Raw genomic sequence first — 17,085 nt, 5'->3', positions numbered from 1 at the left:
CGATGTTGCAGCTCCTGAGTTTCAAACAGAGAAGGGAAATCCAGAGAGAAAATGACTCTCTTTAAAAGATTTCCCTTCCTCTACAACTCTCACCTCGCGCACATCGACGTGCTTGCTGTCACTGCAGTCTGGTAAAAAAAACGGACTGCCTGTGTCAGGGCACAAAATAGAGCCCGATAGAGACCCGTTTCAAGGCCCCCTTTAAAAAATACCTGTGCTCAGACCAGGTGAGACCTGGCCCAGTTAAAGCCCTGCCCGTGCGTGAATATGTAACGTAAGGGGTCCTCATGTACAGCGCTCCAATACCTTTGGGTTGAGTTCGCGCTATCCAAATCTGGTAAAAAGGCCGCATTCGAGCGCTTTTCTTCAGCTCTAGTTACCATACACGAGTGCAGGTCCTAACTGCCACTGTGTGCAGAGCCACCCTTTGCTACGATAGTGCCCTGGCCGGAGTGAAAATTGACGACCTTGCTGACGGTAGTGTGGTAGGGAATAGAATGAGGCAGCGGAGGGGTGGGGGTTGGGCTTTTGTGTTCACAGGTCTGTCTCTGTCAGCCCAGTGAACGGCCCTAAACACAGATATCTTCGGACCTCACCCAAAGTTTACATTGCGTCACGCTGCAGCGAGGAGGGTGGTGGTGGTGTATGTCAGCAAGGGTAAGAGGGTGAAGGGGGCAAGGAAGGGGGCTAATGGGCTGTTAAAAATATCCTCTACGGAAAGAAACGAGAGCGGAGAGGCACCGAGGTTGGAGAAAGGTTTGCTGCTGTTTGCATAACCTGAATACATACAGCTCCGTCCACCCCTCTGAAGATTGGCGCCCTGGGCCTGAGCCCAGATCGCCCATGCCAAAAGCCGGTGCTGTCTGGGTGCCTGTTTACCAATTAGAAGTGGCGGTACGTAGTATCTTATTGACGACTCGAGACCAGTGTCAAGTTTGTAGGTCCTTTTATTCCAACCCCCGCATGAAAGGACACCCAACACGAACAAGGTACAAGCAGTCAAATGACACAAAGGGAATACTTGCTACATCATAAGATTCTACAATTCGAGATCGTTAACATTAATACAGTTCATGTACTATGATACTGAGTTACCCATTACGCACTATACTACACGGTACTCTCCCATCAAACGTTTTACAGCAGTGCGAAAAGGTGCTGGTACTTCTGCCCCCTTTCAAATTTAAGAAAAGCAGGTACTGAGGGGCAGATTTCCAAGCACCATCCACGCCGCGTGCATCACACATCTGTCCTCAGCAAGTCACCATGAACAGCTGCCTGGCGATCCTGGCGCTGCTGGCCGCGGCTGCAGCCCTCTCACAAGGTAAGAGAGCACCCGAATCGACCTCACATGCCATTTATACATTAAGAACAGCCGTGTCTAAAACCAACCGGGCGTTCCTTAATACCAGTTCCACAGCTGCCCCTGTGCCAGCAGCTGGATTGAGTTGAAAACATGTGTATGTGGTCTGCAGGCGTTTGCAACGTGTGTTGGGCATCCAATAGTGATGAGCCTGAATCCTGACAAGAATGCTGCCAGGCTTCGGTAACAAACTACTTATGTCGTTAGCCCTTTAATATATGTCAAGAGCCAAGTCTGCCGCGGCCGGTCCTGCAGTAAGGGGCAAGGCGCATGCGTAAGCCCGAAACCTTCCATTGGGCACGGCGCATGCGCAAGCAGCGGGAGGTATAGCTAGCGTCTCAGCTTCCGAGGAGGACAACGCGTTCGCGTGGCCGGCGCAAATCGCCTTGCGCGCGGCCAGGACTGTCCTCCTCGGAAGCTGAGCCGCTAACAATAGATCTCTGGCGAGAGCGAGCTTCGCTCGCTTCTAGCCGAGACCTAAAAATGTGTCATTTACAATACCAATAGCTCAAACTTTCCTAATGTGAGACCTATTGCATTGCAAATGCTTGGGCATGGAGCTTTATACCTTTGCTGTTCTAGCGCACTTGTGCAATTTGCCCTTGGGGCTTGAAGGGGATTTTAAAGCGCCTTTATTTTAATAGTTGAATTGTCATGTTTTTAGAATCCCACATAGCCTTAACAGGAAAATGTATGTATTTTGTACAGTCGATTTTCCGTTAAAATATCATTGACAGATGCTATAACTCACTTTGACAACAAGATCGCGCAGTGTTAGTTAGCGGTTTTCATCCTTGTTAATTTTTGGGTATCTGAGGTATTCCCTCCTGACATGGCTCAGTTGTTTACAGCTATCTGAGCATTCTACCTGTTTTCCATGGTCTGTATTTTGGAGTTGTCATTCAACGTCCGCAGTTAGCTTTCTCACAGCCCTCAAGTTACCTTACACAGTACTTTCAGGACTTTTGATGCCATCGATCAGAAATGTACCTATACTATTATGGGTCTTGTATGCAGACCTTAGGGGACGCCCCTAACACTTCCAGTGTCAGCAGTCTATGAGTGATTATCGCCCTTCATTGTTAACGCTGTAAACATGCACACATAGTACGCACCTTATCTGGCGTGTTGTTCTTCCTTAGTATTTCTAAAGTCTAGAAATATATTGTTCCAGCTCCTTGCTCCTCTGTAGAAACGCTGGCAACTGCATGTTGTAGCCAATGCCTGCCAGACTTGTGCGAATGCTTCTAAAACGTCCAGCGGACCAGCGCTAGGAACGTCCCCACGTGTCCGTCTTGTCGCATTCAGTGAATGCATGCCGTTGGGGCCCCCGGTGGTCCCGTCCTGCGCCCACTGAAAAGTCACTGCAGGGAGTCTGCACGGCAAGCACATTTACAGTGGTGTTTTAAATTCCCGTGCACACACAAGTGCTCTGAACTTCATCCCACCTGTGAGGTCACCACGGCTCCTCCTCGGCTCTTTCTGGCCATTTGGGTTTTTAAGTCACTGGATGCCAATTTGCCTTTCTCATCATTCCACCCAGCCAGAGCTATTTCACCGGCTCCATGGTTTAGTTGATCAATTCAAGTGGAACAAGCATTGGCATAGCCAATAGGTCTCGCCTTTGGGACATTATAAGTGTTTAGCCATGCAACAGTTGATGTTGTGCACCAAGGATATTGTGCTTCATAACAAAATAATACGGTCCCAAAAGCTATACCCAATGCTTGTTTTACATACCCTCAATCTTCTCTGCCGCCACCCCCAACCTCGCCACCCCTCCTCCATCCCTGCTGCCCTGTATGCATAGGGTGTCTGACAAAAAGAGGAGGTTTCATATTGTAACCTGTTTTTTTTGGTTGCCAACACCCTTGGCGCTGTGCTGCTGGAGACTGCAATGTTACAGACTTTGGCATTGCGCAGTCTCCAGCAGTGACAGAGCATAAGCCTTCAGTATTTTCACGGTGGGTACATTTTTTGCCCTGCTCATTGTTGAAGGGCTGGAGGACCTCTCCCATGAAGGGCTCTATGGGCAGGCACAGGGACTTAAATTCAGTTAAATTCTTTGAGCAGTGGGGAGCCAATGCAGAGCCATCAACCCCTGCCGGGCTAATTGGGATCTGGAAATGCCCAGAAGCATGCATGCAGCTGCATTTTATGTTCCTTGAAGTTTCTGAATGTCTGCCTTGGGGGAACCCAGGTATTAAGAGTTGGACTTCCACCCGCCTCGAAGTCTGGTGAGCAACCAAAACAGCTAGTTGATATCTTAGGGGCCTGGGCTATCCTTGTTAGTCATCGATCCACATCCCCAGACTTTTACCTCAGCGACACTCTACTCCCCCCAACTCCACTCTATGACACTCTGCTCCTACAAATAGAGTCTGAGACACTCTGCCTCCCTCCCCCCTCCCCCCCCCCCCCCCCCCCAGTCTAGGACACTCCACGCCACAACATTTAAGCCGTGCTGAACAGCAGCCACACTGGTATACAACATGGCAAAACCACATTGACAAAGTCAATAGCTCTTGTAAGACCTATTGGCTTTGCCAGTGCTTGTTTTATTTTATTTTTTATTTTTACTTTTGCCAATGAGATGATGCGTCAGGATTTCTCATGCCCATTTACTTTCATAAAATCTCAAGATTGACTTTCTTCACAAAAGAAAACTGCCTATTTACCTTTTGTTTTGTATAGATCTTCGTGTTAATGTAGATTTTACTATTATGTGAGCATGGGATTTTTATCTTACTGGCACACTTTCCTCGGTTTGTGTTTTTCTGTACATCATTTCAGAATTGCACATTAAATAGTGGCCATTTTATCCGACCGTAAAATATAATTATATCCCAAAACTCTGTTCAGTCTATTGTATCAATTGCGCTAAAAATGCTTATGTAAAAAAACTGTTTTTTTGTGGCTGAGCTCTCAGTGAAGTGAAGTAACTGTCCTGATTCTTTGAGGATGTGATAACCCTTCTAAAATCTTAAAGAAGGTACCTTCTGAACCACAGTCACATCATTCACATTTGTAGTGCATTGTTCATCCAGAGGTCCTTGTATTGAAATGCCTTTACAAGGTCCAAGTCTATTATTTTGTATCATAGCTGTCAGTAAATATTATTTTACTTTGGTATATTACATTTACTACAAATCATTTAAAAATACTTATGTTTCCAAAGTATTTTTTCACATCGCAAAATCTTGTACAAAACATGCGTTTACCTCACACACATTTATCTTTTTTCAAAAATGTAAATGTAAGGCATCGTCTATAATATACGTGTGTATATGCATGTGTGTGCATATATATAGGTGTGTGTGTGTGTGTGTAATATATATACATATCCTCCTAACACATTCTCTTTCAAGAATGATGGCTACACTCCTGTCAATATCACCAAATTTTATTCTGGAAATGAACAAATCTACGTGTTTCGGCTGGCAGACGCAGCCTTGCTCACGATGACTAACACCATCTTCACAGTACATTATGTGTTTCTCTTTCAACACTAGAAACAAAAGAAGAAAATCAGCGCCATCTTGTAACATGCAAATGTGTTCCATCTATAATACAATGTGGCTTATTCCTTCATGGATTTGTCTAACTTTCCTTTCATTTATTTAATAAACTTTTCATAAATAATTCATTTTTCTAACTCCATGAATGTTTTTCTTAAGGCCTTCTTTTGTGGGATAGTTCTCCTTTGAAAGCCTACCTCAATAAATAGAAGAACGATTAAAAACAATGTTATTTTTTATCCTTGATTCTTGGAAAAGCATTATATATAGTTATGTATCAAGTCACTCCGCCGCTCCAAGGCTTTCACACCACAGACGGACGCAGTTTTGTGCTGAAGTTTTCTTTATTGCGTTAGTCTGTCTGACGCGTTTCGGCTTGAAGAGCCTTGATCACATGACATATATATATCTAATATGTGTTGGGCGTTATTTTGGGACCTTAATTTCCTGCAAAACGAAGGTGACTTAAAAAGTTACTTCAAAGTCAATGAATTGAAAAGGAACTTATTTAGGTTTTCAGAAGTGACTCATTCTAGTTAAATCTATTTATGAAACATAAAATTAAATCTAGCTTACAATACAGTAGATGCTGTGTTGAGTTAGTGTCCGGATAGAATGGTCACTACGTTAAGAACGTGGCTCTTGTATTGCTTTTGAAGTTAATTAATGGAAAAATATTGAAATACAGTGGTTTAAGATAAAATTAATTTAATAGAAAATGTACTATATGTATAGAGAAAATATATTTTAAAAGTAAGTGGCCTCAATTTTGAAAAATAAATTCCTAACCATTAAATGTTTTTTGTAAAATACTTCATTTTATTTAAGTAAAAAATAGAGATATACATTGCCAGGTTGTAACAGTAAGCATTGTGCTGTAATTTAAATGTAATAACATTTAAATGCAGTGTACAAGTATGCATTGCAAAATAAACACATTGTATACGAATCCATTGTATTTGTTTACTAACTAATGACAGCTAATTGCCTGCAGACCTTTAGACTGCAATCAGTTGCAGGATTTGCATACTGTGAAAGGAGAACTTTAGCCACCATGTTGAATGTTTATCTGAGTTGATCATTTATCATTCTATTCTAAGCCTATTTTCATTTTCTCTTAGGGTAATATCACGTTAGAAAAAAGAGAATAATCATGCATCATGGAAGTGGGCCCCCTAATAGCCAGCACCAGCAGCTCCAGAGGTCCAGATCCTTCACTGGCACCGAGGGTGAGGAGCAACTTATGCCAGCGAACTTACCCCAGTCCCCTGTTGCTTCTTTTGCACCTTCACTGAGTCCATCGGGACAGCAGTCTCCCAGTTACCAGATTCAGCAGCTTATAATGAGTCGAAACACGAGTACGGGGCAAAACGTGAACATTACGCTGCAGAACGTTGGACAAGTGGTGTCTGGGAACCAACAAATAACTCTGACCCCTTTGCCCCTCCCTAATCCTGCATCCCCAGGTTTCCAGTTTAGTTCTCAACAAAGACGGTTTGAACACGGGTCTCCATCGTACATTCAGGTCACTTCACCATTGCCCCAGCAGGTCCAGTCTCAAAGTCCCACGCAGCCTGGACCCATGCCCATGCAGACGCTGCAGAATGTCCGGACAAGTACGCCTGGCCCAGGGCTTACTATGTGCAGCCAGAGCCCCACTCGAGGATTTGTGGACGGAAGTGTGCTTGTTAGACAGATCAGTCTGAGTCCTTCCAATGGTGGACATTTCGTCTTTCAGGATGCATCAGGAATGACTCAGATTACTCAGGCAACACAAGTGCAACTGCAGCCAGGGACACCTACCACTGTGCGGGAGAGGCGGCTTTCCCAGCCTCACTCACAAACTGGTGGCACAATTCATCATCTTGGGCCACAAAGCCCCCTAACTAGTGTGGCAAGCATGCAGCCGTTAGCCAGTCCAGGCCTTATAACAACCAACAATCTGCCGCCGCAGATCAGCAGTATTATCCAGGGCCAGCTCATTCAGCAGCAGCAGGTGCTTCACAGGCAACAACTGAGCAGATCTCTGGGCTTTGAGAGGACTACAGGGGGAATGTTAACCGGGGTTGGGGGATCGGCATCTTTTGGCTTGGCCTCCACGCCTACTCCAACAAGCCCCTCTCGCGCCACTGGCCCTCCCGGGCTCTCTGGTCTTTCTCTTGCTCAGAACATCAGCACAGCAGTGAAAAAACAACCCAAGAAACTGGATGAGATTCCTCCTGCAACGCAAGAGGATGCTCAGATGAGAAAGCAGTGTCTGGAGCACCATCACCGACAGATGAAGGCCATGAAGGACTCCCTCAAGGATTATCTGATCGAGCTGTTCTTCCTGCAGCAGCTCCAAGGGAACATGATGGATTTCCTAGCCTTTAGGAGAAAGCACTGTATGCTCCTGCAGTCGTACCTCAGGCAGAACGACTTGGAGCTAGAGGAAGACGAGGAGGAAGAGCAGTCCGAGGTCATCAATGACGAGGTAAGTGGTTTTCATTGTTGCTTTCTCATTTGGCAAGACGGGTGGCTTGAAGTATGCTTTTTTGCTGATTTTAGTGTAGAATAGTGTGCTCCTGTAAGTAACAGTAACTTCTTTTTATACTCCATTGTTACATTTCATCAAATTAATCTAGAAATATAGGGATCAATAAGAAATCCTTGAAAGTTGCTGTACCTCCTTAATGTAATTGCTGTTCCTAAAGATGCCTGTCCGTATCTGTGGACGGTTTTGCGGTGACAGAGGTAAACGCTTGGCTTGCTTAGATCATATTTGTTAGGAATTGCATTACAAGTTGAACGTTTTCATGTTTTGAAGCCTAACTTGAAAAAATTGTTCACCTGACACCCTGTTTTCTCCAGCACCTACCAATTGACATTTATTATTTGCATTAACTTTGCTGTTTTCCTCTGATGGTTTGGCCATCCCAAGCTCTCTGGACAGTCTCTGTTTCTCTCTCCCTTTATTACTTCCCTCTCCCCTTTCTCTCTCTTGTTGTTCAGCTTCCTCTCTGTCACAAACTCCTCCTGGCTCTGTCTTTCTCTGTTCTTTCTGGTTTTCAGACTCATTAGACCACACACTCAGGCTTATATGTTATGTGCCTATTTCAACTCTGCATGCCAGAGTATACCCGCATTTAATTTTGGGGACAAACGATTGGGTCTTTTGAAAGACACAACAACCCTTGTAATTTGTATAGACAATTATCAGTGGTGATATGTTTATGAAAAGGTACGCTTTTTTTAAAAAGGAGCACAAGTTATCAAAGATCACTGCTTTTGGGTCATGGCTTATTGGTGTTCAGAGCTTTGGAGAATTGCAGGTAGCAGTACAAATATCACTACTCTTTGTAGAAGGAGTCTGAACCCATTCATAATCTAGTGGCTCCTTAGAAGAGTTCTACAAAAGGTAGGTGGTGATGGACGAAGCATCTGAACCAATCAAACACTCACACCCAGTCAACAGATCTGGGTTTAATCCATCACTGTTCTTTAGCACACTCTGCCACTCCAGTTCAGACATGGCCATATGAAAATCAGTCTGACCCTGTGCCTCATGGGAACAGTCCAGCCCGAACTGCCAAGCCATGCCTTCCCTGGACCGGAAACAAGCTTCCTAGGACCGTTTTCTGGCATTACATCCGTCTTCGGCCAGGCTTGCTTGAATCCAGTGGCAAAGTGAGCAAGGGACTCACGTCTGAGCATACCCTGCCAACTTATGGCGAACAAAGCGGTACAAAAGGGGGTGGTGATGGACGGAGCATCTGAACCAATCAAACACTCACACCCAGTCAACAGATCTGGGTTTAATCCATCACCGTTCTTTAGCCTACTCTGCCACCCCAGTTCAGACATGGCCATAAGCAAATCATTCTGACCCTGAACAAGCTTCCTAGGACCGGTTTCTGGCTAAAGAACTGTGATGGCTTGGCAGTTCGGGCTGGACTGTTCCTATGAGGCACAGCGTCAGACTGATTTGCATATGGCCATGTCTGAACTGGGGTGGCAGAGTGGGATAAAGAACGGTGTTGGATTAAACCCAGATCTGTTGACTGGGTGTGAGTGTTTGATTGGTTCAGATGCTCCGTCCATCACCACCCCCTTTTGTACTCCTTAGAAGAGTGAACATACTTTCACTTAAGTGGCTCCGAATAATGTTTTGGAGGAATGATGGTCTGAGGAGAAAGCCATTGAGCATGTAACCTCGTGGTGGTTATTCGATGTTTGTTTGCTTAGGCAGTAATGTACAAGCACTTGTCATGGAATCTTTTGAGCATACACTGCCACCACAGTAAAACAGTGTTTCAGGGCAGGAGGATAGGAGTGCTGTAATGTATAGCAAAGTAGCTGAAACTGAAGATAAAGATTCATTTAAGTTACTTCCAATGTCCCCCAACCAACTAATGAAGATTATGGAACCACATGTATGTAGGTCCGCACCCATTCGTGTATTCCTCTTTTGCACTGCCTTTAATTATCCAAAGACTGAAAATAAATGACTCCTTCCTGCTGAAATAACAAATACTGGCTGAGGGAAGAGAGATGGGTAGATTCAGGAGTAAAGTGAGGTGATCATGAGAGACGTGCTAAACTGAGAAGCAGTCATAACTTCAGGCTCAATAGTCACGCAGCTGGTGTTTTCTTTTCATCACTTATCTAGTTTGCAGCTGCTGTAGTTATAGTTGCCTTAACAAATACAGCCAAGTTTTGGGTGGATGCAAGAGGGAAAAGTGACGTGAAAGATCAAGTTTTGCTTTTCACATGGTGCACGTGGCCAGTGTGCAATCTATACCAGTGGGCAGCTGAATGTCGGCCTCCTTCCTACTACTAAGCTCTGAGATTTCTGTCAGTGTCCCTCACCTTCGGTGAAGTATTCTAGGATTGTTCTAGGAGCTCAGCTGGCCATTTCTATATGTGTAGCCATTCTACTCCCAGACCATGGCGAGGAATCCTGTCTGCATGGCCGGCACTGGTGTAAGTGTTTTGGTGTCACTTGAAGCCCTTTCTCCCCTGTCCGTGCAATGCCCGATTTCTTTAGCTGTGCGGCTGAAGACCTCTTCCTGCTTTCAAGTGTTGAAGCGCTGGTTGTAGCAGACTTGGCTTTGCATTTTGCCGCTGCTTTTAGCTCCATCGCTTTATGATTCTGTATAACCTGTCCTTTACTTTTTTCTTTTTCAATGCACCTTACAAGATTTGGAGATTGAGGCAATGCCTTGATGATCTGCTGCTTGCACCCCACCAGAGTTTGCGCTCCCTCTCTTTGATCATTTTTGCACAGTGGAGTCTGTTCTCCTGGCTTCTGAAACCTTGGGCTTTGTTTTTGGGAAGAGATTCCTTCACACCAGCCACTGTTTTTCTTCATCGGAGGGGAGCAAAAGGCCCACTCCCTAAAACTGTTGGATGCCAGTGACGGGCCCCTCCTATGGTGTGTGTTCTGAAGTGTCCCGTAATCTGATTGAAATGTGTAGTACTTTGTGGCCATAGACCCAGTGATGTTAAAGTCTCAGGACTCTACAATAACATACAGTGTTGCTGCTTATTTATTTTGCTGGGGTGACTTCAGGAATCCCTTTAGCCATGTCGAAGTCTGTTGCATTCCTTAAGTGTAACCAATGCCAACCTGTGCAGTGCATCGCATTGAAACCTAAATTTGTACATTGATCTGAAATTGTGTGTAAATTGTAATAGCTGCTCTGAGGAATTGGACTAACTGGCTGAAGGGTAAAATGTCAGCCCCATGTCTCCAAGAAAGTCTTGAAAATTCAGTTTTCGATAATACTGTAGCTGTATTTAAGGCAAGGAATACATACTGTGGTCCTTTCGTTGTCCATTCTGGTCTCCTCCAGCCTGGAAACCAGCAGTGACTCTTCAGAACACACGTGTTGGAGGGGCTTGTAGGGTACCCCTCTGGCTTCCTTTCAGGACCTTTTGCTGCATCTCCCCTCCAGGCCGTTGGATTCCATTAGTATAGAGTGCTTGAGGTGTTTGCAGCAGGGGCACTGTGCCTGCAGTTCACTTGTTGATTAGTTATGCCAAGACCGTTTGAATGACCGAAATATATTTGTCCCTTTTCTATTTTGTTTTCCCACTCCAAAAACTGCGTTCGTCTCAGGTAAAAGTTGTGACAGGAAAGGATGGACAGACTGGGACGCCAGTTGCTATTGCAACCCAGCTTCCTCCCAATGTTTCTGCTGCTTTTTCAACACAGCAGCAACCGTTTCAGGTACCTTTTTTTCTCCTAAACAAAACTGGTCGACTCATCCCAGACGTTCATTTTTTTCCATCCAAATGTTCTGCCTCCGGGCAGCATTCAGTATTTTTCTTTCCCACCACAGCCCATCACTCTCACTTGAAGAAAAGAGGTGCTAATGACCTCAGCATGAGATCATGTTTTTTTCTTTTGGTGGCAGCCAGTTACTTTAGCATTCTTTTGTCTTTGGCATTTTTTCGCAGCGCCTCGCATGCATGCTGCTCTGTGTACTGACTTCTAACATGTTTGCATTCTGCTCATTCCTGCATCCTATGTGGTGTGTCCTACTTGTGTTGTTCCTGTCTCACTGTGGCTGTTTGTCCTGTGTGGCATGTCCAGAGACTACAGTTTCAACAGTTGTGGGTTGGTGGGCTCCGACACGGTGTGTCTCAGTGGAGAGATGCTTGCTGTTCTTTCCTTCAACCCATGTAATCTGTCTACTGACCCTTCTGTGCTATGCATATCCGGGTGAGTTGGGTTTGTGAATGCAGATATCACCGTGTGTGGTGCCAAAACCAAATATTGCCATATAGTTGAGAGTAGATTACAATGGTGCATGTTTAATTCTGGTAGCTTGCTGGTCTACACAGGTGAGTGTTATGTGCATGGCTGGTCGCAACATTGAGCAACGGTACTTTGTGTTTAGGCAGACAGAGCATTACCCTGTTTGTAGATTTACAGTGAGGACAGGTGAATTTATCCCTTGTTAGAAGACTCAGCAACACTGCTCCTGCGTGTTGCTTGCATTTGGGAATGCTGCAACACATAAACCGGTAGCCTGGTCTCTATCCGGAACTGTGCACCGCCATCCTACAGGGGAAACAGACCTTCCTGTCAAACACATTTTCACTATTATTTACCTTGTTTTGATAGCATGATTAAAATTGTCAGCGATTCAATTACCTCTAACGTGCTGACCCTTATGGAAATCATTTGATGCCAGGCAATGTATTTGGTCAGCTCTGGGTGCGTTGGGTCCTTGGGTGGCGCAGGCGCAGTGTCTTGGTAGCTGTTATGTTTTCATTGGAACACAGTCTGGGCTAGTCCTGTTTCTAGATTGCTCTGTCAGTCCAGCCTCACAGTGTCTTACAGCTTTTTTACTTATTCTTTCTCTTAACATCTTTTTGGATAAAACAGGCGAAAAGATTGCACAAATTGGCAGCATACCAATCCTATAAATATTGTTGCTAGCAACACAAATGGATTGTAGTGCATGGATGTCTTTGTAAATCAGTGGGCACTGGCGGGGTCTCTACTACCAATCAATAATCTACTACCTTCAGTTGCTTATCAACCAGAGAATTCATTTAAAAATCACTGCCTTAAATGATCATATATTTCTGAAATAAGCACTCAAGAACTCCTTGGATGTTACCAGTCTGCCACCATGTCTTCCAAACCTCCTCCTGACTGCCTTTTCAGCTGACCTGCCTTGTGCAGACTGCTACAGTTTGGAGGTTGCTGACTAGGAGTTAAATGTATTATATGTACAAGTATAGTTTGCCATTTGAAAATATGTAAAAACAAATGTACTGACTGCTCTGCTAATTGTGCTGTAATTTAAATGTTTTGCTTGACCCAGAGTGTCATAATGTAGCTTGCATACTTCATCAAGCCGGTTTAGTGGTAGTTCGCCCTCGTTCCCTAATCGTTCCATGGGGTCATTGCTGATCCATGAACTCGCCAGAGGAAGCCTGCTACCTATGCTTGCGCCACCACTATTGGGCTAATAGGCTCCTGTTGGTAGCCAACTTATCTGAGGATCCGGGCTCTTTTCGCAATTGGACTTCATTTTGAGTTCCGTGTTTTACATATATATACCCTTTGGGCAACTATTGCGAGAGTAGTGCTGCGCCTGATCTGTGGATCTGTACATTAACGGGTCTGTCAAGGGAATGAAGCTATTTTGTGAAATCACCTGGGAACGGTCTCCAATTAACATATCTTTTCTGACCCCTTTCAAGCGTTGTCCTTTCCAATAAAAAAGATAAAAAATATTTAATATAACAAGATCAGTTCAGCTAAATTTATGACCTTGAAATTAGTTGATACAGTGGGGAAAATGCAGTATTCTAGTATTCCTATGTCCTTAAACCATAGCAGGCATGCTAAGTAAGTAAGAAGCCACTCTTATGTCGCCAACAAGTCCTTTAGTAGAGTTATTATATTTCAGGTGTATTTTTTCCTATTTCTTTTAAGACTGCCGCCTGGGGTTAAAACTTATTATAATTCCTGACTTCAGTCCTGATTGTACTATCTTCCACTAGTTGAGGCTTCCTGGTGCACTTGATGTATATGAACATGTTTAGGTTCACAAAGCTGCAGACTCGTTTGGACAGAAAGCTGTGTTCTTGCTTCTGAACGTGGCTGGGTCAGGCACCATCATTGTTCTACTCACTGCAAAGGCTCCACATTCAGTTGTGCTTCTACCTTGTGCACTGTGAGGCATCTTAGTGCAACTCTCTGGTGTCTTGATTACCTTCACTCAAGTATGGTGTACGCGCAGTCTCACTCAGGTGATTCGTACATTTAATGATTTTGTTTTCCATTCCCATCAGCAGCAAATTCATACAGTGAGCCCCGTGACGGGGACTGCAAATGCAATAGAAATTGAAGCTTACAAGAGGCAGGCTGCAGCCACGCAGGCAGGTGAGTTGGCTCGATTTCATCATTTCTGTGCACGGCGAATTGAGTTTTTAAAGTTTCATTAGGAGGATAATATGCCTTTTATGGACATTTTCATTCTGAAGTAAAGGCTACATTTCACCCTTTGTATGTTTTAGGGAATTAAATGGTCGACAATATAAATTTGCAGAATCCTGCATTTATTTTATTTTTAGATCTCACCTACACGGTTGCCAAATAAACCTTTTGGGTATATAGAGTTGGAGTGAGGTTTGAGTACTCAACCTTGCTCAAGGTTTAACACTTGTCTACCTTACCTCCATGCTTCTGAGTTGATGGCTTTCCCCGTGTTCTGATGATTATCCCGACCATGGACCATTTCATTCTCACTGGGTGTTGGTTGAATCAGTGTATCCTTCAGCTGCTGATGAGAAACATCTAATTATTTAAATGTTGCTTTTAGCACTCCATGGGGGGAGTGCATTGACAGTCCACACACTACTACTTCCATACTCCTCCTTCACTGTTTAATATTTTTTATTTCTAATTATTTGTGCACTGCTACAGGGCTGCTTGTATTTTCGGTTTTAATCCCTGTGCGTTCTCCACCTCCCTGCATTTTGTTTTTAAATTTTGGGGAAATTATGTTTGTTGGAGCCCCTAGACACAGCCAATAGATTTCACTAAAGGGCACATTATTGATTAAATGTAAGTTAACAGTTGTCAGTCATTTTCTTTCTAACTGCTTTCTATTTGTGACACTTTACCAGTGGAAAAATGTGCACTTTATGTGGATGCATTGGCATGAGGGCCAAAGTCAGACCTGCTGAATTCCTGCTCAAAATATATGAGAGATGCCCTAATTGCGGATTGCATGTTTGCTGTACAGTGGTGTTTTGGCTGGAGCTGGCACATTATTCATGTCTGCCAAGGTTGCTGATCTTTAATCTTTAGCTGTTTCTAATCGTTTTGTGTCACAAAAGATGATGGCTTCACTGACACCAGCGAAATTGAGAAATTATCAGACACAGAAGGCTTTTTTGATGTATTTCAGCTTTTGCCTGTCCTCTGTTGTGTCCTTTCTTGCCCATTGTTACTTCCCTCTCTGGGCTAGTAAATAAGGCAGTTCAGCCTCAAGTTAACTCTGAGAAATTGCGCTTTAAGGCTAAGTGCCTAAAGCAAGAGGTCATGTTGTTCTTGGAGCCCCGCTGGTAGAGGGAGCTGGTGTCTGCTCCCTGAACAGTCCTTGAACCCCCGACAGCTCCAAGGCTCTTTAATTAACATTCTCTGTGTCTCACACCTTCTCCCTATCGGTTTGAAGTATTAAAGGCAGTAGAACACGATTCTGCAGAGAGCACAGACTGCCACTGAAGAAGAAACCTTCTGAATTCGGCTTCAGGGACTTACCTATATAAAACTGTGTTTTGGGGTTGAGATAGTAGAAACTGGCAGCACCACATGACAAGTTATTTTTCTTGTAGGGAGATGTACGGGCATTGTACCACTGTGTGGTCTGTTTAAGAACTTGGTCAATATGTTGAATGATGAAATGGAAACACGTGGGAAAGAGGATTTTGCACAGTTGAAGAGGGAGGACATTCCAAATCAAGGGACCAATAAGAGAAAAAGACGCCTCCCTGACCTGTGTCTTGAGAAAGGAGGAACTGGTATTAGAAAAAGACATTCAGAGCGATTGAATGAATTGCTCCATGTTATATCAGGATCTTCAGAAAGAAGGGCTCCAACTAAAAGAAACCTTTGTGACAAAAAAAGCTTCTAATGAGTCTGTCAAAGTTTCTGAACTTGTATACAAGGCGTTCAGTTGTATTTGTCACCCAGATAGCTAGTGTTCGTATAGAAAAACATAGTGTTGGCCATAGAATTAACTATTCCGCTGTGAGAATTTCAGGACAAAATGCTTGTCCGGATCTCCATTTAAACATTTAAAAGAAGCAGGATAAAACAACCATTTTAGTCTCAGACAACATGCTAAGATGCTCATCAGTCCATAAGCCAAACCTTTTTGACCTTTTGCACACTGGTTGGCGCAAGGGAGAACTGCGGCCCAGTAGTGCTTCTCAAGAGGTTACTACTGTTCATTCACTAAAAAACTGCTGGGAGACGCCATTTGGTATTCTGTTATTTCTGAAACTGATTTATCAAGCCTTAAAATGAGCTGGGTTTCATCTGCATTGGAAATTACTTGGAAAGCCAAAGGTCCCGATTATGTTAACAAGGAAGGATACCAAGTGAGTCAAGTGGACTGGAGAGTAATGAAACCTGATTGGGGAGTTAAATAGACTGAGAGAGTGAGTCAATTGAAGACTAAACCTTCCAGTATTTTTCCAAAGAAGAGAAAGGAAGATATTGGTTGGTAGTTAGGAGAGAAGTGGGTAGCAGTACTTTTTTTTAAATAGTTCGAACCAGTGCACATTTGAAACATGCTTAGTATGATCTGCCTGCAGACAAAATAGGAGTCTGGACATTAGGGTTAAGTTTGATGGTGCATGGTGTAAAAGTTTATCTTCTTCTCCAAGGACGAAACAAAAGTTCCAAAAAACATATATGATACACATACTGCTAAAAGTGCCAAATAATTATTGCCTTAAATATCCAGCTAATTCAGTTAATTAGACAGAATGCAAAAAATTATTCAAGATTCCAAAAATAAGAGTCCATAGTTCAATTTTGTGTCATATAAATAGTGAAGGGATAATTAGTGATTTTAACCCGTTGACAGCGGCGTGGGCGAAATAATGAGTGGGCGGGATTTGGACGGCTCCCGGCCGTCCTCTGCACACGCCCACTGTGACGTCGGACGGCCGGGAGCCGTCCGACGCAAAGAAGGGGTTAAACCCTATTGACATTCACAGGTTAACCCCACGTTGCAGTATTTTGCAACATCCCAGCTCAACAACTGCAACCCAAATAATTTGTAAACTTCTCAGGATCTTCCTAAAGATGGTCGACTGAATCCCATTCAAAAAGATCTCATCCGGGTCAACATAATGTACTTTGTAATTGCAATTACAATATCTAAATTTTATATTGAACATAAAGTAACTCATGCTTCGCTACTAGTTCTATTACCATGCTTTCTGAAAAATCTTTTTCTTCTCCCTCAAAAAGAGGGAGCAGTCTTAAGAGAAAATGGATTAAAGAGTATTTCATTTTTAGATCACAAAGACTGTATCCATTATTCTCAAGTTATCTACCTCTGAGGCCAGCAATTCTCCGACCTGGGTCTATTCCTGTTCGACATTGAAGGATAATACTCGGCATTTGTTTATTGGGGACCTGAAACAAATATGGGAAGATCTCAATTGCTCCCAGGCTTCTAA

The 17,085-nt window shown here is 43.8% G+C and overlaps 1 protein-coding gene across 2 annotated transcripts in view; it reads left to right on the top strand.

The window, feature by feature from the left end:
- EP400 (E1A binding protein p400) overlaps nt 1–17,085 on the top strand; it is a 657,563-nt gene that overhangs the window by 47,326 nt on the left and 593,152 nt on the right. Inside the window, exons 2-4 of one of the 2 annotated variants that reach the window (XM_086942654.1) lie at nt 6,003–7,354; nt 10,982–11,092; nt 13,678–13,768. In XM_086942654.1, coding sequence (XP_086798780.1) covers nt 6,035–7,354; nt 10,982–11,092; nt 13,678–13,768 — 1,522 coding nt within the window. In that variant the 5' untranslated portion in view covers nt 6,003–6,034. The remainder of the gene's footprint in view (nt 1–6,002; nt 7,355–10,981; nt 11,093–13,677; nt 13,769–17,085) is intronic. The other variant, XM_086942653.1, reaches the window with a different exon arrangement.

The sequence above is a fragment of the Lissotriton vulgaris genome, chromosome 11 (assembly GCF_964263255.1).
Source record: "Lissotriton vulgaris chromosome 11, aLisVul1.2, whole genome shotgun sequence".
In the NCBI taxonomy this organism is placed as follows: domain Eukaryota; kingdom Metazoa; phylum Chordata; class Amphibia; order Caudata; family Salamandridae; genus Lissotriton; species Lissotriton vulgaris.
This window is presented reverse-complemented; position numbering and strand designations above follow the sequence as displayed.